This window comes from Ptychodera flava, chromosome 1, assembly GCF_041260155.1.
Source record: "Ptychodera flava strain L36383 chromosome 1, AS_Pfla_20210202, whole genome shotgun sequence".
NCBI classification, from domain to species: Eukaryota; Metazoa; Hemichordata; class Enteropneusta; family Ptychoderidae; genus Ptychodera; species Ptychodera flava.
Window position 1 is genome coordinate 35,549,319 of NC_091928.1, and position 26,040 is coordinate 35,575,358.

General features: G+C 35.9%; 2 protein-coding genes across 2 annotated transcripts; both read left to right on the forward strand.

The window, feature by feature from the left end:
* Window positions 1-847: 847 nt before the first annotated feature.
* On the forward strand, window positions 848-9,616 carry LOC139136018 (uncharacterized). Its single transcript, XM_070703841.1, has 7 exons — window positions 848-920; window positions 2,018-2,078; window positions 3,792-3,969; window positions 4,208-4,363; window positions 6,523-6,650; window positions 7,159-7,329; window positions 8,346-9,616. Exons 2-6 carry the CDS (start codon window positions 2,063-2,065, stop codon window positions 7,302-7,304), a joined length of 624 nt encoding a protein of 207 aa, XP_070559942.1. The 5' UTR covers window positions 848-920; window positions 2,018-2,062; the 3' UTR covers window positions 7,305-7,329; window positions 8,346-9,616.
* Window positions 9,617-11,655: 2,039 nt separating this feature from the next.
* LOC139136027 (uncharacterized) lies at window positions 11,656-18,548 on the forward strand. The gene is made up of 7 exons (XM_070703850.1): window positions 11,656-11,797; window positions 13,225-13,289; window positions 14,678-14,864; window positions 15,102-15,257; window positions 15,868-15,995; window positions 16,719-16,885; window positions 17,452-18,548. Exons 1-6 carry the CDS (start codon window positions 11,679-11,681, stop codon window positions 16,766-16,768), a joined length of 705 nt encoding a protein of 234 aa, XP_070559951.1. The 5' UTR covers window positions 11,656-11,678; the 3' UTR covers window positions 16,769-16,885; window positions 17,452-18,548.
* The last annotated feature ends 7,492 nt before the right edge of the window (window positions 18,549-26,040 follow it).

Here is a 26,040-nt window from a genome sequence, read left to right on the forward strand (position 1 = left end):
AGAATGTGTCAGGTGACCTTTCAAGTGTTTGTTACTTCAAGAACTATTGAACATTTTCAATGTTTTGTCCAACATTTTTGCATTGAATTAAGAAAATATATTTGACTCTAAAAGTGTGCCTGTGACCTAAAAGTGTCCTCGAATGATTACCATGGTTATATGATCCCACGGCTTTATCAAACTGCCAAAGGTATCTGTAAAGGATTTGTTTGACTTCAAAAATGCGCAAGATGACCCGTGAAGTATTAGTTGCTAATGGGACTATAGTACAATTCATTCGCTTTGTCCACAATTTAGTATTGAATTTAGAAAATAAAATTGTTCCCGTGACCTCAAAGGTTTCCCAGAAAATTCTGATGATTATATGCTCCCTCTGATATGTTAAACTATTTATACATACTTGAAGGAATATGTTTGGCTTCGAAAATGTGTTGGGTGATCTGTAAAGTATCAGTTACTGATGGGACTATAGTACACTTCCTTGGCTATGTCCAACATTCAGTATTGAACTAAGAAAATAGCTTTGACTCAAAAAGTGTACCATGACCTCAAAAGTGTCCCCTGGATAATTTATTTTGTTATATGATTCCACTGCTATATCAAACTACCCATACGTAATTGGAGGTATTTGTTTGACTTCGAAACTGTGCCAGGTGACCTGTCAAGTGTTAGTTACCAGTAAGATTATGGTACACGTCCACTGCTTTGGTATTGTGTTGCAAAGAATACATATGACTGTGGAGACTTAAAAGGTAACACTGTTCCTCTCTGCTCCCCTTCAAGTTTTTATCCCTTTTGGCCCTCCCTGGGTGGTCCTCTCCTCTTTATTTCGATTCTCCTAGAGGGTCTCACTAAATAATCACATTCATTTTCAAATCCTCGCCGTGCACAACCTACTGTTTTTCCTCTCTCCCGTCCAGGTAAGTCTGCGGTTTCTCCGTTTATCATTGGCATGAATGCTTCTAGGACTATTCTCTATATTTCTACGAGGGCCTTTATGGCCACTTCAACAGTACTTTTGGCAGTAGAGATTTAATTGTATTAGCCTTAATTATTTGTTTCACATACTATTGTATAACCCGTAGTGTCAGTGTACTCCATTAATACTCAATTAGTCTCTGTTATTATACGCGCTGTTTTAGTCTTAGGGACTGGACAGAATTGTAGCGGCGTTGTTTTTCAAAATGACGCTACGTGAAATAAAGTGACCTTTCAAAGGTTTTTACACGAGAAACAGTCCCTCAATGTTTTATTTGCTGCAATGATCGCCCTCACATGTTTTATTTCTATTTTTCTTAAATTTGGCTTCCGACTTCAATTATTACTTTTTATTATTTTTATCATCTGTATACTTATTTATTGTCGGTGTTACCTTAGTGAAGGTATAGGTTATTAGTTACCATTGTGTTGTGATATAGAAGAATCTCTTTAGGACGGAAGACTGATTGTACCATACGCCTATCCGCTCAAATTAATTCAAACGTTTCTGCTATGCTGCAGGCGAGTTTCCACACACCCCTTTGTAAGTTCCGCGGTTGAAGTCGGATGAACCACTTCCGAAGATACAAACTGTTTGTTTTTAATCAGCTAGATACATTTTTCTCCACACAATGCATGTACAAATGTTTATTCGAGCAAAGTATGGTGAACGCTTGGTATAACCGTTATGTCTCGTGGTCCTTAAGCATTCCATAGTACATTACGGCTTTTTAAACGAAGAAAGCACAAACTCGATATCGTACCTGCTTTATCATATGCCCACATATGCACAATATAATTCTACTTGAAAATCATAATATGATGGAACAAACGGACTTGTCAATGCTGTATACATCAAAAACCATATTTCATATTGTTCGATACATAAATAGGGGGTTTACTAAATCGACACATATTCAGTTCTTCATCGTTGAAATATTTAAGTTAGTTGTCTTGGCAGACTAGCTAGTATCATAAACAACGTTGATTCTTTTCTGTCGATAATGATGTTTATTGTATAACCTTTTGCACATGATAGGTTATTGTCATCTTGAGAACGCTCCTTTTGCATAGCTAATGCAAAATGGAACCTGAGAAAGGTAAGTAGATACATTTTTATCCTGTCTGTTAAGGTAGATCGCACCTCGGGGACAGACATTCGGACTCTCAAACTTTTACAATTCTCTTCTGATATACCACATGTGGGGGTTCATTTAAAACTCTTGGTGAAAAAAACTTTTCCATGGCTTAGTTTTTCGAAATTCGAAAATTTTATTTTTCTCCATAAAGTTAACACAGGGATAGCGGCCATTTTGAATTTCTAATATCGGTAAATCTTGGGTAATTTATTTCTCTAGTACCAAAATTTGCATGGTGAGCCCCTATTTTCATTCTTGATTTTGAAAGAGAATGATTGAAAGATTCCTTGAGGAAAGTTAGAGCAAAAGTTTAAGTCTTTCACTTTCGAGGTGCACACTACCTTAATATCGCAATTATTGATTATATATTAATACGTCAAGTCTAATACGCCCGACAATCATTTTTTGTTAGATTCGCTTTTAAGACGAAAGAGACTTACAGTTATATATTCTACACTGCACTTCGAGCCGAGTGGTGGCGCTCTAGCGAATGCACTTCCACTGTTGACTTACCATATCGTAATAAATGAAAGGTAGTATGGGCGCTTCTTATAATGTTGAAATGTAGTACGATTCAAAGTTTTTTCAATATGACAAAACTACACATATTTAAAAGGGAAAACAACAAACACGGCGCATAAAGGAAAACCCCTCGAAAAGAAAATCCTCCAAGGTAAATGAATAGAGATAAGGCAATATGCAAGGGCAGTTTCATGTTGGATGATTTCTTTTATCAGAGTGCCATTTCATGAATGCAGCTAATCGACAGATGTAGGTCAGTCCTGGGCAAGGCAACACCAAACAATCACTACATTTTGTGTCGTGTCGGCGAATTGCAATGCCGGTTATGGCTGTGTATGCTGCACATTGCGACAAATGTGTAGATATACGTAAATGTATGGATGAATTACAGGTGTTCGAAATGTTAGTACAGAACGCTGGACTTAGTTGTTTTGGATTTTGCAGGTAAAACATGAAGCCCTTAGAAGGTCCCTTAGTATAGCTCATCAGAATATTCGATGTCCGGGTAAATAGTGTCACCTAATAAATAAGTTTATAGAAACCTTAGATGACGAATGTTTGGAGTACTTTTTGTATTCAAGTTTTCAATTTTGTAGCTAAATTATTTATTCAGTCTTATATGACGAAAGTGTGTCGCAAAATCATTCTTATCATTATTCTTTGGTCTGGTTTGGAAGTTGAGTGTTGGGACGGGGTTGTTTTCAAAAGTTGCTATGGGATTAACCTGTTGTTGTTTTATTTTAATTTTCGTGCCAGTGACCTTTTGATATACGTTACAAGAAATTCTCATACATAAATTCAGAAGAAACTTAAAAGTTTTATTTTTATTTTCCATCAAGGCGTAAGCCAAGTTTCGATTTACATTAGAGGTACTTTCACCATTTTCACAGATACTGAAAAGTACCTCACTCGTCGAAGTTTTATTAGTACTTCATGATTTGCTTATTGCAAATGTTCGTTGGTAAATCAAGATTTAAACCTGTAGCGAGTTCTGCATCTGCCATATCATATCACTCTTTCAGATTTGTACATCTCTAGTTTCAGCATTGGTCATACAAAGAAGTAGTAATTAATCTCCAAATTAACATGACATCACAATAGTATGACTACTGTTGAACACTGATATGTTTTTATTGTATATACATTATTCAGATCAGGAAAAGAGACGCAGAGACTTCTGGGAGGAACGAGTCTATGCCTTCGAAGGAGACAAAAGGGTGTTTAATCTCCCGAATTCAGAAGAATTTAGTCGAATGGAAGTTCAAGAGTTTGTCAAAGCGTTGCCAGCGTTGGAGGGAAAAGTCGTGTGTGATTTAGGGGCAGGCATAGGGTAAGGACAAATGTTTGAGAGCAGAGAGTGTGACGAAACCAACTGTCCAAAAACCCGACTATCCTTTGGATTCTCACTTATCCATCTTTCTGCTATAGGACTATACATCTAAAGTTCGACAATTTTTATTCGAAAAATACTCCTAACCTTGCTTTTTATCGATTGCCTGGCACGGGAAACATGCGGTTTTCAAAGTTTGGGCCTGCTCAACTCCTTTTTTGATCATTTCATCCCACAGGCGATACACCATAGAATTGGCTCGGAGGGCTAAACATGTTACAGCCGTGGAATTGGTAGATGGCTTTACTCAAGTGAACAAACAATCCCATGGTGCAATGGGAAACATCGAATTCATTACCGCAGATGTGGTGAAAGTTGACTTCCCGCCGCACAGGTACGACATGACTTTTTACAACATAGAAGGGCAGTCACGTGATTCACGGGATCGATTGGATAATACTTGACATGTGCCTCATAGTGACTGTGAATTCGGCCGCCCCTCTAGATTATATTGTTCGAGACGATCAAAGGCCGACTTGAATCGACGTGATGAATTTAATCAATGACTTGAAGATGGTGAACTGGAAATTTCGCAAGATGATGCGACCTATCAGTAATGAAAGCGCTAAATAGCATAGAATTACCTTTATTAGTAATCCATCACCCCGTACAACTGCATCATATGTCCTCAATGTCATGACCAAACTGCCTCAGATCAGTCAGTTCATCTACAGCGAATTGAATGGTCAGTTGTGCTTTCTGTGGACTCACAGACAAAGACAGACAAAGACACAGAGAGACACAGAGAGATAGAGACACACAGAGACACACAGACACACAGACACACACACAGACACACACACACACACACACATATAAATATATATATATATATATATATATATATATATATATATATATATATATCTGTGCTAACAATTGAATAGTACGTTAAAAATTGAACTGAATGAGTGGCTATTTTGAAATATGTTGTAATTGGCTTGACGTTTTTCACTGGCTTATGTCCAGTTTTCCGATTGGCTTATGTCCAGTTTTCCCATCGGCCTATGTCCAGTTTTCCGATTGGCTTATATTCTGATGAGATTCAAGCCTTGTTTTGAGTTGTACCACTTTGTTGAAGGTATATCAGTAAAGGAAAGTTGTATTTAATCAGTAGGGAGATGCTTAATTCTGTTAGTGATAACATTAGTTTGTAGGTGGAGATAGAGGCACGTACAAATACTGTAAGCTTTGATAATCTAGGGTTGAATTTAAAATGTCATTTAAAAAAGGCCTAACACAGTGAGGACTTTGACACCTGTACCAGAATTTGGAATGGGCCAGAGCAAATATGGCGTCCAGTGATTGCACTTGAGCAGCGATACTAACTACTTATTCTTACTGCCTCATGCAATTAATTTTCTAAGTATCTTTCTTCGTGATTCATATTTGAAAGACATTCTGTGTGTGTGTCTCTAGATTAGTTGAGCAAATATTAATGTGATTGAGGGTGGGAGACAGTTTTACTGGCAAGATCGATTGCTACGGCCATGGAAGTATTATACTTCCATGCTACAGCTGTACTGCGTGAGGGGCGCCCTCAAGGAATCCATCAAATGTTGTAATGGAAAGTTTTCCTTGTTGGTGTACAAGTCTAATTAGTACGCATAACACCAAATAAAATATCAAAAACTATAGAAGCTGATAAAAAGGATCTTCAGACTGATTAAATAACGGTAGTCAGAAGGTTTGACAAACTTTACAAATATAAATAAGGGAGCCTTCAGTAATTATAGGGGGCTGGGCCGGAAAAATTGGGGGCAGGGTCACTTTTTAGAAAACAATTCAAGGGGGAGGGTCACTTTTTATGAATCTATCTTGGGGGGAGGGTCACTTACGACAGAAGCTGATTTTATGGCCAAAACTTTGATTGTCCATGTGATATTTCCTGAATAGCAAATCACCAACAAAATACATGCACATTATAGACCGCTCAAAAAAATCATAGTTTCATCATAGACCACAATGCATAGTGAATCGACATTACAGTTAAATTCCAAAATCAAATGTGTTGCACAACCATAGACCACTCTAGTCTAATCAAGAAAATTAATATCAATAATCAAGCATACATATATGCACAGATTAATCTAATTTTGTACTAACAAAAAAATCATTCACAGTTTCATCATAGACCGCAATGCATATTGAATCGACATTTCAGTGAATTTCCAAAATCAAATTTCTGCACAACCATTGACTTGTAACCACTCTAGTTAATCAAGAAAATTTATATCAATAATCAAGAGTACACAAATGTAAAGATTTACCTATTTTTGTATTGGAAAAACTATTGATAATTTCATCATAGACACCATGAATAGTGGTGTGCGCGAAATTCCCCCAGGCCAAACTCTCCCTGTAATTACTGAAAGCTCCCTAAGTTATTGAAGTTAAGTTACTTTATTCAATATTACAACATATATATATATATATATATATATATATATATATATATATATATATATATATATATATATTGTTATTTTTCAGCTTCGACTTTATTTTTTCGAACTACCTACTTCAATATCTTGATGATAAAGAAGTAGGAGAGGTGGTCAAAAATGTTCTTAAATGGGTGACTGTAGGTGGATGCTTTTTCGTCCGTGAAACATATCATGGTAGGTGTTACTTATTTCTTTTTTTGACTTTGTAACAATAATTTTAAAATAGAGTGGTACTCCCTGGTTCTACGAGGAATCAGTTATTTGGTTTATTTCCGATGAGTCATTTCGTTCGTTTCACCCCTTAGTGATACAACAACTAGTCAATGTATATATAAGTGATGTAAAGTCAACACTTATAACATATGACCATGAAACTAGGTGACTAATAATTACATCACAGAATTTGGAGACCTCGCGTTTGCACCTTCAAAAAGAAAGAAATTTAAAGAATGAAGGAATTGCTGGCGTTTCAACATAAAGAGTGAGCCGTCATATATTCCGATGAACCGTCCGTAGACATGCTAATATTATCATTATGTCGTTGGAACACTCCATTTGAGAAAACAAACCAGTCCGTCTTTCCTTCACCATTTTGATTTAAATAGCCTTAACTAGGCACTATCCTGCGCGAAGTCACCTGTACTTCAGATCGTATTTCGTGATGCATTCGTTCCTTTGCTAGGTTTTCCTGAATATCAAACTAAAATAAACCACGAAGATCCTGTTATTTGCCGCCCACTTGCGACCTACTCTCAGATTTTTAATGATGTTCGTTTACCGGTCGATGGGTCGGACGACGAATTTTACAAATTTTCTCTGATGGCCTGATGGCCAAGTTCAATGGATAAAGAAGGTATGCAATGATCAAAAATGGCTTTTAAATAGAGTATGTAATAAACGTAGTTATCAGCCCTTCGGGTAAAACATGGTTTCTTTTCCCATGGACAGTACTGGAGGAACATAGTCTGTGATATGTACGTTGGAATGAGACTCGTCACTGTTTCAGGAGACTGTAGATCGAGGTAAATAGTCGGGCCCAAGGGAACACAACTATGCTGTTAACCGAAAACGGCAAATCAAAATGTGTTTTGTAACACCTCACCAATGTTCTCACTGAGATACCAATACGTTTAACTGCTATCACTGCTCTAGGTTGTGCACGTGAGTGCAATTTTCTTTCATTCGTTCAAGACTCTAGAATGTACGCTTGCGTAGCCGGCGTTTTTAAATTGATAAATATTTGATAATGTCGCCACCAAAACAAATATTATTTATCACATTTTAACACTACCGTCAAATAGAGTGGTAAAACCAAAGGATAAAAACAGAGTGATAAGCTAAGCATCCTTTCACTTCATCTGTCTGATGATTGCAGGATGCATGAAACTTAAGTAACAGATATTATGACGTTGTACTTGAAGTACGGTAAAAATTGATAACAAGTAGAACACAGAACTATATATATATATATATATATATATATATATATATATATATATATATATATATATATATATATATATTATATATATATATATATATATATATATATATATATAACCGTACTCTCTGTGCCCAAGTTCAGAGGTTGCCATAAAGCCATTATGGTGATAACCGGGAGGGCACATTGTATACATTTTGTATATATATATATATATATATATATATATATATATATATATATATATATATATATATATATATATATTAAAAAGGAATTATATATAACAATATATGTAATCGGTAATGAAAGTGTTATTGGTACGCAAATGAGTAGTCTATAATGATTGACAGAAAATTCAAAATTGTACTATGTGTGAAATGTATTGTTTTTACATATCAATTGTTTGTTATTTTATTTCTTCTCAGAGTCTCTCAATTGATGTGGACTACTACATGCTTTATCAAAAGACTCGTTGTCGAGACAACAATAGAAAATAATTTTGCCGAACGAATGTCATCGACGAATTAGTGATATTACATAATAGTATGGAAGCCAGATGATGTGTGTAGTTTAAACTTTGTATCGCTATTTGATTGTAAATTTGAAAACATCCGCAGTTATGTTTGTAAGGGTTGTAAACGGTTAGGGGAAATTAAGATACAGTCATCTAAACCTTTCTTAATAAGTTAAAAGTGCCACTGAATGTAAAAGGCTGAATATATTGTGAGCATATTCAAGGAAACCTATCATATATTATGAGATCAGAAGAAAGAAAGAATCTTTAGGTAACAAACTAGCATACACGCATACACGAACAATGGACGAAAATGAGAAATTTTTAACACAAACAAAACCAATTCCTGTGCCCTGCCTGCAAATGGTGATGACGGAGAAGCTTATTTGATATTGCAAAAAGGTGAAGTCTCATAGTGATTATGTTTTACTCATCAGGCCCTGCTCCAACTTTAAACTTACAAAGTCTAATATGCATTCAGTGTCATCTTCTTGTTCTCCGAATTAATCGATCTGTAGGATAGGTAACAAAATACATTGCTAACCATTATTAGATAAATAACTCATTAATATGTAAGTAATTAAGTAAATAAGTGAGTGAGTGAGTGAGCGAGCGAGCGAGCGAGCGAGTGAGTGAGTAAGTAAGTAAGTAAGTAAGTAAGTAAGTAAGTAAGTAAGTAAGTGAGCGAGCAAGTAAGTAAGCAAGCAAGTAAATAAGTAAGTAAGCATGCTTCATTAATAATGTGTTTTTTCGTTAAGTGCTCTGACCTCCTTTTTCTCTTTCATTAAATAAATATGTTAAAACAAATCATGTATTTAAAGAAGAAGATCTGTGAACAATTTTAATGAAATGAATGTCCTTGCTAGTAGAAAGTAGTCAGCTACCATAGAAGTCTGCGTTTTGATTAGGCAAGTAAGTAGTTGTATTTAAATATTATTTATTTCTGAGAACATATTTCTAATCTTACTTCCAGGCTTTTTGATATGTTAGTATTGCATTTACTCGAACGAATTATGCATTATTTTTCGTCTATTTAGTTGTTTCTGTATTGTGGCTTTCCCCATAAAGACACTTTGTCACCTCTTTAGCGATAACAGTTCTAACATTGGTATTTATGTAATAAATTGTCAGGTTATAGTGTTACAGAATATTGTGCTTCATGCACATTGTTTTTTCACTTACTTATATAGCTGTACAATGGGCAAGCGATATTTCAAGGAATGAATTTAGTCCAATATTTGCTGTTAGCATGCCTGTTCGACAGTAAATTCCAAACCCCAAGTGGTGATTGCAAAGTGTTGGCGGGTATAATTAGAGGTATGTTATTGACGGCATGTGAGGGTTTTGGTTGCGCGTATAAGACTTCTGGGATAAAATAATCACCGACCATGCATACGTGTTTGGATGGATGGATGGATGAATGAATGGATGGATTTCGTATACGCACGCTCTCATGTACACACTTACGGAATAAATTACCGTACCTCCTTACAGATAATAGCAGATCTTTTTGACTGTTTATGTAAAGAAAACCCTCCTTTGTTGATTCGAGAGGCATTCTAAGATCATTATGATAATATATCCACAATAATAAAGAGAATAGATACACGATTTGTTTTCAAAAGCGCTGATTGCGCGGTTTTCGTGGTTTTTTTTTTCAAAAGTTACTCGCAACGACGTATTAATGGCAGGAGAGTTGCTCTATAAGTTTTTAACGACAATTGCTATGTTAATAAGGATTTCAAGATCAGATATCGGAGAATTCGCCAATGCTTTTGTCAGGTATGACCCGGATATTATAAATTTCTTACTTTTTAGCGTCCCTGTTTGTATCGTAGAAGGTGTGATTAAGCAGTTAAATAGGCAATCAAGCATGGATGTAGTGAGGAACTATTTGAGTAAATCAGTTAAAATGCAAACTTTCCATTGATTTGTATGTATCGATTTCAGTATGTAGTTTTTCCTTATTTTGTGACTTGAATTAATGCAAATTATTAAAAATTAGAGAGAAGGATAATTGCTGACAAAATAGACTATTCTTATTATAAGATGTAATTTCAAACATTGGTTGGACGCAATGTATTTCATTATTATATTAACATCGCTGGGAACAATCTTCACTATCTTCCATCTTGCTTAAGTTTCCTATGTATGTTTCAGCGTTGACACTTATGACGCCTTCCAGTTAGATGGAATGTTTATGTAAAAGTATGTTGTGAACATTACTGTAATTTGTTATCTGGTACTAGTCTTGTATTATGTGAATGTGAAATTTCGAGATTAATGCACAGTAACGGGTTTGATTTGATCATGAAATATTTGTTACTTGTTCGCAGGGTCTGATATATGTAAACGCGTACCATATGCATACAAACGTTGTCTACTCAACACATCAAAAATATGGTATATTCACAATGTTTGTCATGGAGATTCCATTCGGCAGACCAATTTTTGTCTTTAGTTCCTGGGAATTTCCTTCTGGAAAATAGGCGGCATTGGATATCAGTTAAAGGCATAGTGTATATTAGCTCAAACAAAAGCCAGTACAACACTAGGGAGTTATTTGGGGTAAGAAACAATGACGTAACAGCGTCCAACAATTTCCCCATCCCCATTCGATGCATTACCTTCTGCCGGAAAAGCAAGGTTTAGCCCTCATGGGGTGAAAAGGGGTAAACAGGCGTCTCATAGGGTGTTTGTGGTCTTTGTCATAACATTGCCATTTTGTCAATTAGCATTTAAAACGCTGTACTATTCTCCGATGGGACACAGTGAACAAAGGTCCACAAAAATCACTGACTATACACTTTTCCGCTTTTGACACCCGTTAATGTCGTCCTTGTATGCACACCTTTGGCGAAATTTCTGTTTGTCAAGCCCGTCGCTATGGACTCATTTTCCTAGTTACTCTTTACGCTGTATACGGAAGACGAGGAAGTCACGAAAGCCATCGATGAAACCTCTATCACTTCATCCGAACGATCTCCTTACCCTGCAAACTCCCCGTCATCTCACTTTAGCAGTACCGGTCAAAGACACAGGCCTTTATGTAAGTACTAACCAGCACTTCTATCAACAAACTCAACGCTGTCACTGGTAGTATATCATGTTTCTCTCGTTACCTAAATTCAGAATTTTTTGTTCTCACTTGAAACATGCAGATATCCCAAATTATTAACAGTGTAAAGGTTGATTATCACTTTCACGTGACACTGTCCCTCTCTGCTCCCCCACATGCTTTCAAATGTTTTCTGTCCTTGGGGGCTCTCTTCTCTTAATTTCGATTATCTTAGAGGGTCTCACTACATCCACACATTCATATTATACAACCAACCGACACCGTCTTGCCTTTTTCCTGTCCAGGTTAGTCTTCAGTTTCTTTTTTATCATTGCTATTAATGCTTCAAAGTATTTATAGTATTTATTTTATATTGATATGTTTGCGTGACATTGTTACACCATGTGTTGTTCTGGACTTTCAAATACTGCCAAACTCAAATTTGTAACGCCATATTCTAATCAAACATCTATAATAGTACACATATTGCTAGATTTGTGTTGGGATAAAATTGTCCTTTTTTATCTTATACACTGCCATGTATGGTGAACAAACATTCACGATGTAATCCAAAAATCAATTATTTGTCGGATAGACTCCCATGTTTTATGTGTTTTATGATTATATATATATATATATATATATATATATATATATATATATATATATATATATATATATATATATAACTTTTTATAGCTGCGCATAGGATGGTGACCCTCCCAAAATACATGCGTGAAATTTCATGACACTTCAGGAATACGAGCGCCAACACCTACCCCAAAAACTTCGACCTCTGTAATTCGTATTCCGTCCCAAGTTCTTTATATATTACCATTTTCGTTCTTTCACTTCATTATTTGACTTTTCTGAAATTTAGCTTTCTTGTTCTTTTTTGAATTTTTAGTGTTTTTACCATCGTTTATACTTGGTTATTATCGGTGGGCCTTTGCGAAGGCAAGCCACTTGTTACCGAAGTGTTGCTATGTGATACAGAGTCTCTTCAGATCAGGAGATTGATTAATCTTCGATTAATCTTCAGATCGGGAGGCTAATTGATCCCAGGAGACCTACCCGCTCATATTTTATTCAAACGTTTTGCTATGCTGCTGATGAGTTCCTACTTGTTACCTTTGCACGTTCGATTGCAATGCGATTGCAGTTTGGTTGAGTCTTCCGAAGCTACGAATTATCTGCTATCACTCTGCCACATACATAATATTCTCTCTCTAATATTCTCCATGTTCTGATACAAATATTGATTTGGTCAAAGTATGACGAACGTTCGGTATAGCGTCTACTGGCACCAATACATTACATAATTAAATATAACCACATTTTAGGAGAAAATGTGCAACTGCCGTCTTCGGCAAAGCAAAAACATATCGGATATCGTAATTAAATATTCATTTAGTGAACTGGCACTTCATATGAATACAGAATATAATTCTACTTGAAAGTCACATATATGATTGAATGAACAGTCTCCTTGTTGTTGTGTACTTCGACCATACTGAATGTTGTTTGATACACAGGAAAGGGATTTACAGTCTAAATCAACACACGATTAGTTGTTCATCTTTAAAGTATTTATGCAATGCCCAAAATGAATAGTTAGATGAAATGAGTACAAGTGTGTACCTTTTATTTCGTTAATTTGCATAGAAGATAACATTATTAAAAAGGTGGGTTCGTTCAAGTTGAAAAAAATCATTTTATGACTTTTTCACAGAAAACATTATTGTCATCGGAAGAGCGTCCTTTTGCTGTGCTATTGCGAAATGGAGCCTGGAAAAGGTCAGTGGATACATTTTTATGCTTTTTGGTTTTATCGCAATTATTGATGATATCAATATGTCAATGCAGATTCCCAATACAATTCGCAAGACAAATAATATTATGTTAGATTTGCTTACTGTACTTGGAGCAGCGGTGGAGGTCTAGCGAAGGATTACACCTGGACCAATGTTGAGTTATGGCAATAAATGTAAGGTAATATTCCCGCTACTTTTACTGTTGAAATGTAAAATTCTAATCTTTTTCAATATGACAAAACTACAGACATTTGAAACAGAAAACAATAAAACACGGCGCATAAAGGAAAACACCTCAAAAAGGAAATTCTTCTAAGTAAATAAATGGAGATAAGGCAGAATGCAAGGGCAGTCCCATGGGGATGACTTTTTACAAGAATACCATTTGATGAACGCAGATAATTGACAGATGTAGGTCAGTCCTGGGCAGGGCAGGGCAACACCAAACAACCACTACATTTTATGTCGTTTCGGCGACTTGCAATGTAGGTTCTAGCTGTATATGCGGCACATCGCGACCAACATGACATATATATATATATATATATATATATATATATATATATATATATATATATATATATATATATATATATATATATGTATGTATATGGATTTATGAAAGAATTACACTGTCATGTGTTGGAAGTGTTACAGAACGGTAGACTGTTTGTTTGGGATTTTACTGGTAATACATGAAGCCTGTAGCAGGTCCCTTAGTACTGCTCATCAGAATATTCGATCTCCCTGTAAATAGTCTCACGTTAATAAGTTTATAGAAACCTTAGATGGCAAATGGTTGGAGTATTTTTTGTATTTAAGTTTACTATTTTGTAGCTAAATTATTAATTCCATTTACACTACATAACGAGACAGCAAGACATGCAGTCTTATGTGGCGAAACTGTCTTGCAAAATCAGTCTTATCATTATTCTTTGGTCTGTTCTGAAGTGAGTGTTGGGACGGTTTTTTTTTTCAAAAGTTGCTATGGGATTAACCTGTTGTTGTTTTATTTTAATTTTTGGTGCCAGTAACCTTCTGCTGTACGATACAAGAAATCCTCATGCAAAAATTCAGAAGAAACTTAAAAGTTTTATTTTTATTTTCCATCAGGGCGTAAGCCAAGTTTCGATTTACATTAGAAGTACTTTCACCATTTTCTCAGATACGGAAAAATACCTCACTCGTCGAAGTTGTATTACTTAATGATTTGCTTTTTGCAAATGCTCCTTGGTAAAATAAGAAATTAAATTTGTACACCTGCAGTTTCAGCATTGGACATACGAAGAAGTAGAATTTAATCTCCGAATCATACATGACATCACAATAGTCTGACTACTGTTGAACACTGATGTTTTTTATTCTATGTAGGTTATTCAGATCAGGAGAAGAGACGCAGAGACTTCTGGGAGGAAAGAATCTTTGCCTTCGAAGGCGACAAAAGGGTGTTTAATTTCCCGAATTCAGAAGAATTTAGTCGAATGGAAATTCAAGAGTTTGTCAAAGCGTTGCCAGCGTTGGAGGGAAAAATCGTTTGTGATTTAGGGGCGGGCATAGGGTAAGGACAAAGTTATGAAAGCAGAGAGTTTGAAGAAACCAACTGTCAAAATAGCCGACTTTCCAATGGGATTGTTACCTAAGCATTTTTCTGCTATAGACCTATGTATCTGAAGTTTGACGATAATTTTTCGAAAACAATATTAACCTTGCTTTTTTGTTGATTACCTGGCACGGGAAACACGCGGTTTTCACAGTTTGCCCGGTTAAATCCTTTTTTGGCAATTTCATTCCACAGGCGATACACCATAGAATTGGCTCGGAGGGCTAAACATGTTACAGCTGTTGAATTGGTAGAAGGCTTTACACAAGTGAACAAACAATCCCATGGTGCAATGGGAAACATCGACTTCATCACCGCAGATGTGGTGAAAGTTGACTTCCCGCCTAACAGGTACGACATTTCTTTTACAACATACAACGGCTGTCATGTGATTCGCGAGATGCTTGGATAATACGTGACACGTGCCTCATAGTCTGTGAATTCGGCCGCCCCTCCAAAGAAGCCATTGTTTGAGACGATCAGAGGCCGACTTCAATCTATGAAGATGGTAGACGGAATCTTTTGCAAGGTGATGCGACCTATCAGTAATGAAAGCGCTGTTAAATGGCATACAATTACATTGTTAGTAACCATCACCCCGTACAACTACATCAGATATCCTATAAATATAATAACCAAACTGCCTTAAATTAGTCAGTCCACCTACGACGATGTGAGTGGTCAGTTGTGCTTTCTGTGGACTCGCAGACACAGGCAGACAGAGGCACACAGTCACAGGCAGATATACAGACACAGACACATACAGACACAAAGACACACGAAGACACATAGACACACGAAGACACATAGATACCACAGACAGACAGACAGTCAGACAGACAGATACACACACACACACACACACACCACATATATATATATATCAGTATATATATATATATATATATATATATATATATATATATATATATATATATATATATTAATTGATTATTTTCAGGTTCGACTTTATTTTTTCGAACTATCTACTTCAATATCTGGATGATAAAGAAGTAGGACAGGTTGTGAAAAATGTCCTGAAATGGTTAACCGTGGGTGGATGTTTTTTCGTCCGTGAATCATTTCATGGTAGGTGTTACACATATTTGTAACAATGATTTTATAATGGAGTGGTACTCCCTGCTTCTACGACGGACCATACCGAAAACGTGACGTAATGTAAAGAGAATCGAGTATAGCCTAATTCCATCTCTCTCTTAGTGAACTGACACATTCCAGTGTCTTCGGCTTCCTTTCCAAATGATGGCCTCGCGAACTGACCGACTCTAACTGATATATCAACCTTGACATCAAATCCAGAGGGGATGCATGACACAAGAATCAGTGATTTGGTGTATTTCTGATGAGTCACCTTTCGGTCGTTTCATCCTGTTATCGTACAATAACTAGTAACTGTATAACTGAGCAATATAATGTCAAAACTTACCCTAACCTATGACCTTAAAGCTAGGTGATTACTAATGACATCTTTGCAAAGTTAGTTGCAGAAGTTTTCCCAGAATTTAGAGACCTCGCGTTTGCACCTCGAAATTAAAGAATGAAGGAATTGCAGGCTTTTAATATCAAGTTTGAGCTGTCATACATTCGGACGCACCTTCCCTAGCAAACAAGAATCAAGACATGGTAATATTATCATTGTGTCGTCCGATATTGTTAACATCATTTGTGAAAACAAACCAGTTCGTCCTTCCTTCACCAAATTGATTCAAATATAGCCTAAACGTGCACTATTCTGAGCGAAGTTACCTGTACTGCAGATCGTAACTCGTGATTCATTCGTTCCTTTGCTAGGTTTTCCTGAATATCAAACTAAAATCAAGCACGAAGATCCTGTTATTTAGCGACCACTTGAGACCTACGCTGAAATTTTTGATGATGTTCGTTTACCAGCCGATGGGTCGGAAGATGGATTTTACAAATTCTCTCTAATGGCCAAAGAACAAGTCCAATGGATAAAGGTATGCAAGGATCAAAAATGCTTTTAATTTAAGGCAGCTCTCTCTCTCTCTCTCTCTCTCTCTCTCTCTCTCTCTCTCTCTCTCTCTATATATATATATATGTGTGTGTGTGTGTGTGTGTGTGTGTGTGTGATAAACGTAGTAACAGGTGTCTGAGTTAAAGCATGTGTTTTCTTTTTGCGCATGAAAAGTAGCATAGTGGGGGGGACATCGTGATATACACGACGGGAAGGGAAATCAATACGTTTAACTTCTATCACTGCTCTTGGTTGCATACGATAAACACAATATAGCATATATATATATATATATATATATTTTATTTTTTTTTCTGAAGATTGCAGGATGCATGAAATTTAAGTAACAGATTTCATTTGTACTTGAAGTAATTTGTGTTATTATATAATATATATATATATATATATATATATATATATATATATATATATATATATATATATATATATATATATATATATATGACTATTTAAGGGAATGATCGTAATGAAATTGTTATGAAATTTATTTTTTCGTATCCACTGTTTAATATTGTTTTTCTTTCTCAGAGTCTCTCAATTGATGTGGACTACTACGTGCTCTTTCAGAAGATTCGTTGTCAAGACAACAAAACAAAATAATATTGCTGAACAAATGTCATCGATGAGTAAGCGATATTACATAATAGTGTAGAAGCTAGATGATGTGTGTATTTTAATATGCAGTCATCTAAACCTTTCTAATAAAGTTAGAAGTGCCACTGAATGTACAAGGCTAAATATACTGTTAGAGTATTGAAGGAAACCTATTACATATTATGAGATCAGAAGAAAGAAAGAATCTTTAGATAACGTACTCACACCTACACAAGAACAATGGACGAACATGACAATTTTTTTAACATAAACAGAACCAATTTCTGTGTTCTGCCTGCAAACGGTGATGACGGAGAAGCTTATTTGATTCTGCAAAAAGGTGAAGTATCATAGTGAATATGTTTTACTCATCGGGCTTTGCTCCAACTTTAAACTGACAAACTCTAATATGCATTCTGTGTCATCTTCTTGTTCTCCGACTTAATCGATCTCTAGGATAGGTAACAAAATACATAGCTGGCCATTATGTAATTAGAGAACTCGTTTGGTAGGTAAGTAAGTAAGTGAGTAAGTGAGCGAGCGTGCGAGCAAGTAAGTAAGTAAGTATTCAGTAAGTAGAGTAAGTAAGTAAGGAAGGAAGCATGCTTCATTAATATTTTGTTTTCTTGAAGAGCTCAGACCTTTCTCTCTTTTATTAAAGAAAATGTGTTAAAACAAATTATGTAGATAAAGACGATCTGTGAACGATTTTAATGAAAGGAATGCCTTTCTGGTAAAAGATAGTCAGCTACCACAGGCAGTCTCCGTTTTAAGAAAAGACAAATCAGTAGTTGTATTTAAATATTATTTCTAAGAACGTTTTTCTAATTTTACTTCATGGCTTGTTTATCAGTATGTGTTTACAGTTACTTGAACGAATTATGCATTTTTATTGGGTATATTTAGTTGTTTCTGTATTGTGACTTTTCCCATAATGACACTTTGTCACTTAAAGTGTAGGACATACTTTGTGGCGATATCTATTCTGCACTGTCATTGGTATTTATGTAATAAATTGTTAGGTTATAGTGTATTGTGCTTCATGCACATTGTGTTTTCACTTACTTATATAGCGGCACACTGGGCGAGCGAAATTTCAAGGTATGAATTCCAATATTTGCTGTTAGTATGCCTGTTCTGAAGAAAATTTCAAATCCCCATGGGGTGATTGCAAATTGTTGATGGGTATAATAAGTGGTTTTAAAGTTTTTTGCAACGTTGTATCAATGGCAGGAGAGTCGCAAGACACATATTCCCTGCCCTGTATAACCGATACTTTGCCTAGAAATCTCCAAAGACTGCGAATTAGATGAAGATAACATAACATTTCGTCAATTAGCATTTATACGTTCCTTTTGTGCAGGGTCTCATATATACAAACGCGTATCATATACATACAAACGTTATCAACCCAATCTATCAAAAATATAGTATAGTCACAATGTTTTAGCGCGTCATGGCGAGTTCATTCCGCAGACCTATTTATGTTTATAGTTCCTGAGACTCTTCTTATGAGAAATAAGCTTAGGCGGTATTGAGTACGAGTCAAAGGCAAGGTGTATTTTTAACTCCAAAAAAGCCAATACGACTTTGCAGAGTTATTTGGGTTGGAAATGATGATGTAACAGTGTCCAACATTTTTGCCTATCCCCATTCCATGCATTCCCTTCTGTCCGAAAAAAAAGGTTTAGCCCAATGGGGTGAAAAGGTATTTCAGGGGCAAATTATGCTGAATGTCTGATGAGCTGAATATGAATGACATTGTGATTATTAGTTCATTTGCATTTTAGTGAACTTCTCTAATTAGGCCACATATCAGTACTGAATACACTAAAGTTTCTCAAACTTCTGAGGAACATTGATCATATGTAGATATGTTGAAATATAATTTGTGAGACAAATGACAATAGAACCATATATACTAACTTTAGCAGATAAAACCAAAATGTTGCCCTACAGTGGTCACTGTGCTCTTGTTTCTAAGATCATCACCTATACAGATTTATTACTATAAAACATCTGCTTACGGTAATTTCTCAAGGATTTTGTGCTAATTTAGACCCGTACTCCTGCTTTAGGCAATCATGCAAAACTAATCTAAAAACACCACCAGTAGAGATTAAGGGTACATTCTGGGATAGATTTTTAATTACGTGATCATCATATAACTGACTACATGCACCCACCATGCAATTCTATTGCTTTCCATGTGGGGCTACCCAAGCTGGGGTTACATTTAAATACCACTATTCCTATTTGCCTGGAGAATAAACCTATTTCCTGTGTCGTGGATTGATTGAATAATGCAATGTTCTTGGGAGTGATGGAGATGTTCATAGTCTTCTGCATTCTGCAAAAACACCAATAATATCAAGCCCTTAGAAATAGTTGATCTTCTGACATTCTCTGATAAAACAAGGAACATCGTAGAACAAGTAATCATCATTGAACCATTGACCTGGATTTACTTTACATCTGATGAAGATTGAAACTTTACATTGAGGGTTTCCAATAAATTATGGACCACTTATGCATAAAGAAGTACGGGTCCTTTGCCTACCACCGAATGAGTCAGTGTGCTCTTTCAGTTTCATAGAACTTTGAAAAAACACGATTCTAAACAAATGATTGAACTTTTTCAAAAGGTACTTGTTCTTTTCAACGCAAAACTTCACCATATGAAATATAAAGGTGATGATTTCCCATGTACAGTCAATTATAAAATCATGGTTTAGGCATCGAAGCTGGGCCAATATAAACAGATTATTGGTTTAGTTCAATCTAAAATCAACTATTGAAGGATGTAAATATATTTGAGGGAATCTTCAGCATTACTGGCTCTACGTAACTTACACTCTTTTACTACGTCAGTCCGTCATTGGCTGTGTGAAATGGAAGATACACTTATATGTAATAGTCCATGAGCCAGATAGGTTATTGGTACCATTTGGGTGGGCAAATTCCACCATACATTTTCTGAAAGCCCAAAATCTGAACTTTCTGAAAATTTTGGTGGACAGGTCGCAGAAGTAGCTTTCTGTCTCAAAAGTCGTTGTCATGGCAACAATACTTACAATCTTAAAAGCTAAGAATTTTAGATAAAACTGATTTTCTAGGGAACGGTAAAAAGATATTACGTGATTTCAAGACAGACACTGGTACCTCACATCATGGCCTTTCAATTGACCCCATGACCTTGAACATTCTGGGTCAAGGTCAATAGGTCATGCCCATAATCATCTCAGAATTTCGATAAAAAGAGCATTTTTCATAAGTACTTTTCTGCTACATTAACATAAAATATGATAGAAACTCAAAAACTTGTTCAGACATAGCCACAGATATGTGCTCTTTGAAAATTAGTATGTTATGTATCAGGGATGTTGTTGGTAGTGAGTAATTACCAAGGCAACCATCAGTGTGTTTTCAGTTATACATGTACCCTATGAGCCAGGCCCCAATTATGGTCAATTGGTACTATTTGGGGCAAGCAGAGGGCAATCTCACACTTAATATATTTTTTGAAAGTTGAAATCTGAATTTTCTGAAAAGTTTTGGTACTTTAGTAATGGGTGAAAACCGTTGCCATAGAAACAAACATCTGAATTATTTAGAAAGTACAATTGTTTACAAAAGTGAATATCCTGCTTTATGAAAATGTTCATACCAAAATTGATAACATAAATAGGATATGTTACACATTCTAACTTTCACTCAAGATGTGACCACAAAGTCAAGGTCAGGCGTACATGACCAAATGAGGTCAAAGTTCAAAACATGGAAAGTTTACATTCCAGGTCTCTTTTGTTGTGCACTTTTTGACATTTTCAAGCAAGGTGCACTCTTGTCAGCAAAGATGCACTCTTGTCTTTGATAAACGATACATGTTGCTTCTACCGGTATGAAATTTGACCACATTGTCTGATGCTCTTTTCAAACCAAGGTCAAGGTCAATGAAAGAACAAGGTTAAACGTAGAATAAAATGGTGATTTCTATGGTGTTACGTATATGTTTTTACACGGAAAGAGTATTTTATGGTACCAGTTTGTATTAAACATCATAATTATCGATGATAAGCAATATCAACAAGCTTATATTTAGCTAAGAGCCAACAACTATTAGCTATAGCTATACGTATTGGCCAATAATGTATATCTTCAGAATTTTAATACTACTGTAAACAAACATGTGTCATTTTCGAACGTTTACGTAAATGCAAAATCATTAGTGACATGACATCTGAACTTTAACGTGACAATTTGAACAACGTACTAAGCCCCAGTACTTATACCTTTATATGCGTGGCCCGCACCTGATCTAACAAAGAAATAGACCAGTCAGAAGTAAGTTTTTAATGCTGCTGGACATCAGCCGTAAATATATCAACGATAGATAACAAAATGAAATGTGTCTGATAAAGCTAATAATAAAACTACTGTTTTGCGCTTGATCAAAAATAAATAGCACTAAATAAAACAAACATATTAACGTTCATCGTTAAATTACTAATAACAAATGACCAACGACCAATGTTATGTTGACTTTCTATGATCCTCTACGTTTTCCCTGGCATGGGTTTTATCAAAATACAGTACCAGTAATTCTTTCGTACATTAGTCAACCACCACTAACACACTATAAAGCATTTCATAAGAAAGTAGTAATATCTAGGTAACAATCTTTACATTGATGCTCATTATTATTTTCTTCTCCTTCATCATCATCATCATCATCATCATCATCATCATCATCATCATCAGTTACCTAGCTGTTCTTCAAACTCAACAATATTTCCATATGTCAGGAGATTATATATACCAGAGTATACCTTATTCCGTTTACCAGACATTGAAATGGCGGAAATTTGCACTATTTTGAACATTTACATGCCTCAAACTCCAACAATTCTGGTATGCCCCTTATCGATTTGATTGACAAACAATGGTCTTCAATAACCCAACCATGCCCTTCATGAAAATTTAGTATATATGGATGACAAGCAAGGCTTCCTTTCCAGACAGCAGTCTGATAGTTTGCACGCAAAGCATGCATGTAAAGGCAATCCTCACAAGGTGGTAGTATATGACGTACTGATTTATGTAAAAAAGGTGAAAATTGCCCAAAATCACATTTTTTCATGCCACACCACCTTAAAGAGGTCATCAGACGTCTAAACGGTATTCTGGTGCTGTGAGGTAACAGCAGCAGAATACCGTATAGGCGTCGGCGTACCCTACATCTGATTTTAATCAGATTCATCAGACAACCCGTTGCTGCCCCAGTTGCGCCAGTGGTTTTCGGATTGACGTATTTCCTATAATTACATGTACAGGGCTCCTTGGGTACTTAACGCGGATTACTAAAAATGGACGCTCATCATGAAAATCGACGCCGAACAAGTAAGACAAGGGAATGCTTCTGAAAATGTATCAAGAGAAAATTATCAAATTTAAGCGATCTAGATCTGCGTGTGTATGCTACTCAGCTGTAGAAAGTCTTACTTTTGAAATTGGCGAAGGTTTAGACATTTAATATCTAATTTTACGGAACCAGCGGACAATGTAACCAGGGCAGCCTGTTGCTGACTGCATATCAACGCATTATATCATCGATATCAAGACATCAACTGTCAACCAAACGCTTGAACAAACTAACTGCGCATCGACGTAATGTTTATCAGATATTTATCAAATTTCCGGTAACGTTGTATTAGATTTGTCGCTTTGGGTAAATTTTGATGGGGGCAGCTAGCTGGCAGGGTACGCGTACCCATTCCGGTCAAGTGGTACCAAAAGTATTTCGTGGTTCAAGATTACCCCATTGCTTTTGTCATTTTTTGATATATCCCTTGGACCTGGTAAATTTCTTAGTTACCTTGAATGATAATGATTATTGGACCTATTTTGATGTCTGTTGTTTAGTAAATTAAAAATAAACTTTCAGAACCACTTCATCTCCTAACGGAAGCCTGAGTGGTAAATGGACAGACTAAATACACAATTTTTTCTGTTACCTAAAATGTGGCCAGATGTCACGCCCTGCTGTCAAAAGTCAGTGGAGAACTCTGAACAATAATAGTCCTGTTATTCAGATTCTGGATAAAAATCCTAGCGTTAGTAATGTGCCCAAAAATAAAGACAGCTAGGGTGTTTTTTTTACTATTGTCCTGGGACATATACTATTTTGAGATGAGAAATAATGCCTACATTTTAAAGAACAAAAAAAGAAAACTTCGGCGTACTTTTTAAAGAAAACTTGGCAGAAACGTAAAACGACATATATAGCGAAGGAAGGAAATATTTTCTTCTTGGGCGAATCTTCGTCAGAACATATTCGACGGGTTTGGAAATGACGTGAATGGCTCCAGCGGAATCAGATTCACTGACAGCTGAACGATAACGACCTAACGTCATGTGGACGGCAATGAACGACTCTGGACATTTACGACAATACAATCGAATTCCATTTTCCAAATATTTTGTTGCACGGTATCGGCTCTTTCCTTGACCAATTTTCTTTCCTTGACCAATTTTCATTTATGTGGGGAAAAATTACTGAACTCTACAAGTATCTCCATCACAGCGCTGTATCTGAACTGAACTCCATCTTGTCACTTGTTTACGCCCCTGGCTGTCCTTCAGTCTTACAAGATGTGTTCATATTAGCCATGATATCGAATATTTGTCGAATATTATAACAACGAAGCATAAGCTACGACAAATTTTCCAGCTGCTGTCGCCAATCACGACAAGGTAATGTTGGTAAAGGTATGCCAGCTATCAAACACAAGCTCAGACTGTGCATTCTGTAAAATCAAGGGTTTTTGTAGCAGACCAAGGAAAGCCTATGCGAGCCTGAGCTGGCCTGGGGCAAGCCTGTGGCCTGCCTGAGGCTTGCCTTTTGTTGCGTTAGTTCTGTCGGGTACGTATAGCAGCTGCGGTGGCAGTGTGCTTCTGCTGCTACAATACCCCTAGACGTTATAGCCATCATCCTTTCTATAGCATTTTCCCAAAGAATTATGTTTGGCCTAAAGTCTACTGCTTGATGTAGGGGTTCTCGTGTTTAGCCCCTTTATTACATATTTTGTTCTTTCACAAATTATACATCTTTTTCTGATAGACTCCAGTTTTTACACTTGTAGCATCCCTTTGTGACACCCTAGACTCAGATTGCAGTTAATAGTAGATTGAACTGAATTTTCACAGTCAAGTCTACTAAGTGTTTTCTTGTGGGAACACTTTTTCTCCGCAGTCTAGATTATACAATATGTAATACAGTTTCAAATTTGCGAATTTTGGTTGCTTTGAACAAACCTTTCCAAAAGTTGAGTTCCCCGAGCTTATTAAGATGTGAGCCATAGCACCTTAAATGATACGTGGACGTAATATTTGCACATTTTTCGCCCCGCTTGTTTTGATTAACATCTTCTGAAACATCCATTACGTTAGATTTAACAAAATTTTTCACAAACTCAATCGAGACAATGATATTGCGTGAAAAAAGAAATGCCACTTAATCTTTTTTACTTTATTGAAATATATATTAAATTAAAGATTATTTAGGAGGTGGCTAATTGTATTTTAATCACCAAAGGTTAAGTGAATTTCCATGTCTGAAAAAATAAGTGAGTATATGACCGCAAAACCAATAGGATGTACAACAAATGAATCACTCCCTTGGAGTACTAGTGAAGTTAAGTTTCAAGATGTTTGATTTTATTACTTACACAACTCACTTTTCAGTTTAATAAGAAACATCGCATGAAGCTGAATTATTTATATGTTGATGATTTCTTTGTTACTTAATTACTCGGATATTGTATGCGCATGATATGTGTATTTTACATGCCTAGACAAAATTCAAAACTTTCAACAAAAGGCGAATAGATAGATTCAAAAAAGGCGAACTGAAGTTGCAATTCTACTTGCTGTAGCAACATGTGTAACATTGAAACTGACAGTCATTAAATCAGCGCAACTATCTGGACCAAGATATTCACGACACAGCGATCACTTTGCAGGAATTAAGGAGGTTACGCAGTTTTTACCTCCGCTGTCAGTGACGTGGAGAGGTGGATTGTCCGTCGTCATCCGTCATCTATCAACAATTGTTTAATTCTCTGAAACTGCTGGTCTAATTGCTTTCAATGGTATGCAACTCATTTGGCTGAGTTCATTTAGATTTGTTCAAATTATGGTGAAATTTACATCTTATATTTTGGGGCATTCTTCCTTTTTATCAACTTTGAAATGTGTCATGTGGGTTTCTAGGGACAACCTGAGTGAGGTTTATTCAAGTTGAGAAGAAAAGTTTCGTACTTGAAATTGTTGGGCCTTTTTTTCGTTTTTGTTTGAAAAACACAATTTTCTCACAATTATCTTTAAAGGTTCCTAGGTATTACTTCAGTTTCTTCAAATTTTGCTAATACTTGCATATTTATGGTAGAGATGAAAAACAAGAGCCCATTATTATATAATAGTAATACATGCATTTGCAAGGATGTCCTTGTTCAGTGTTCCTAA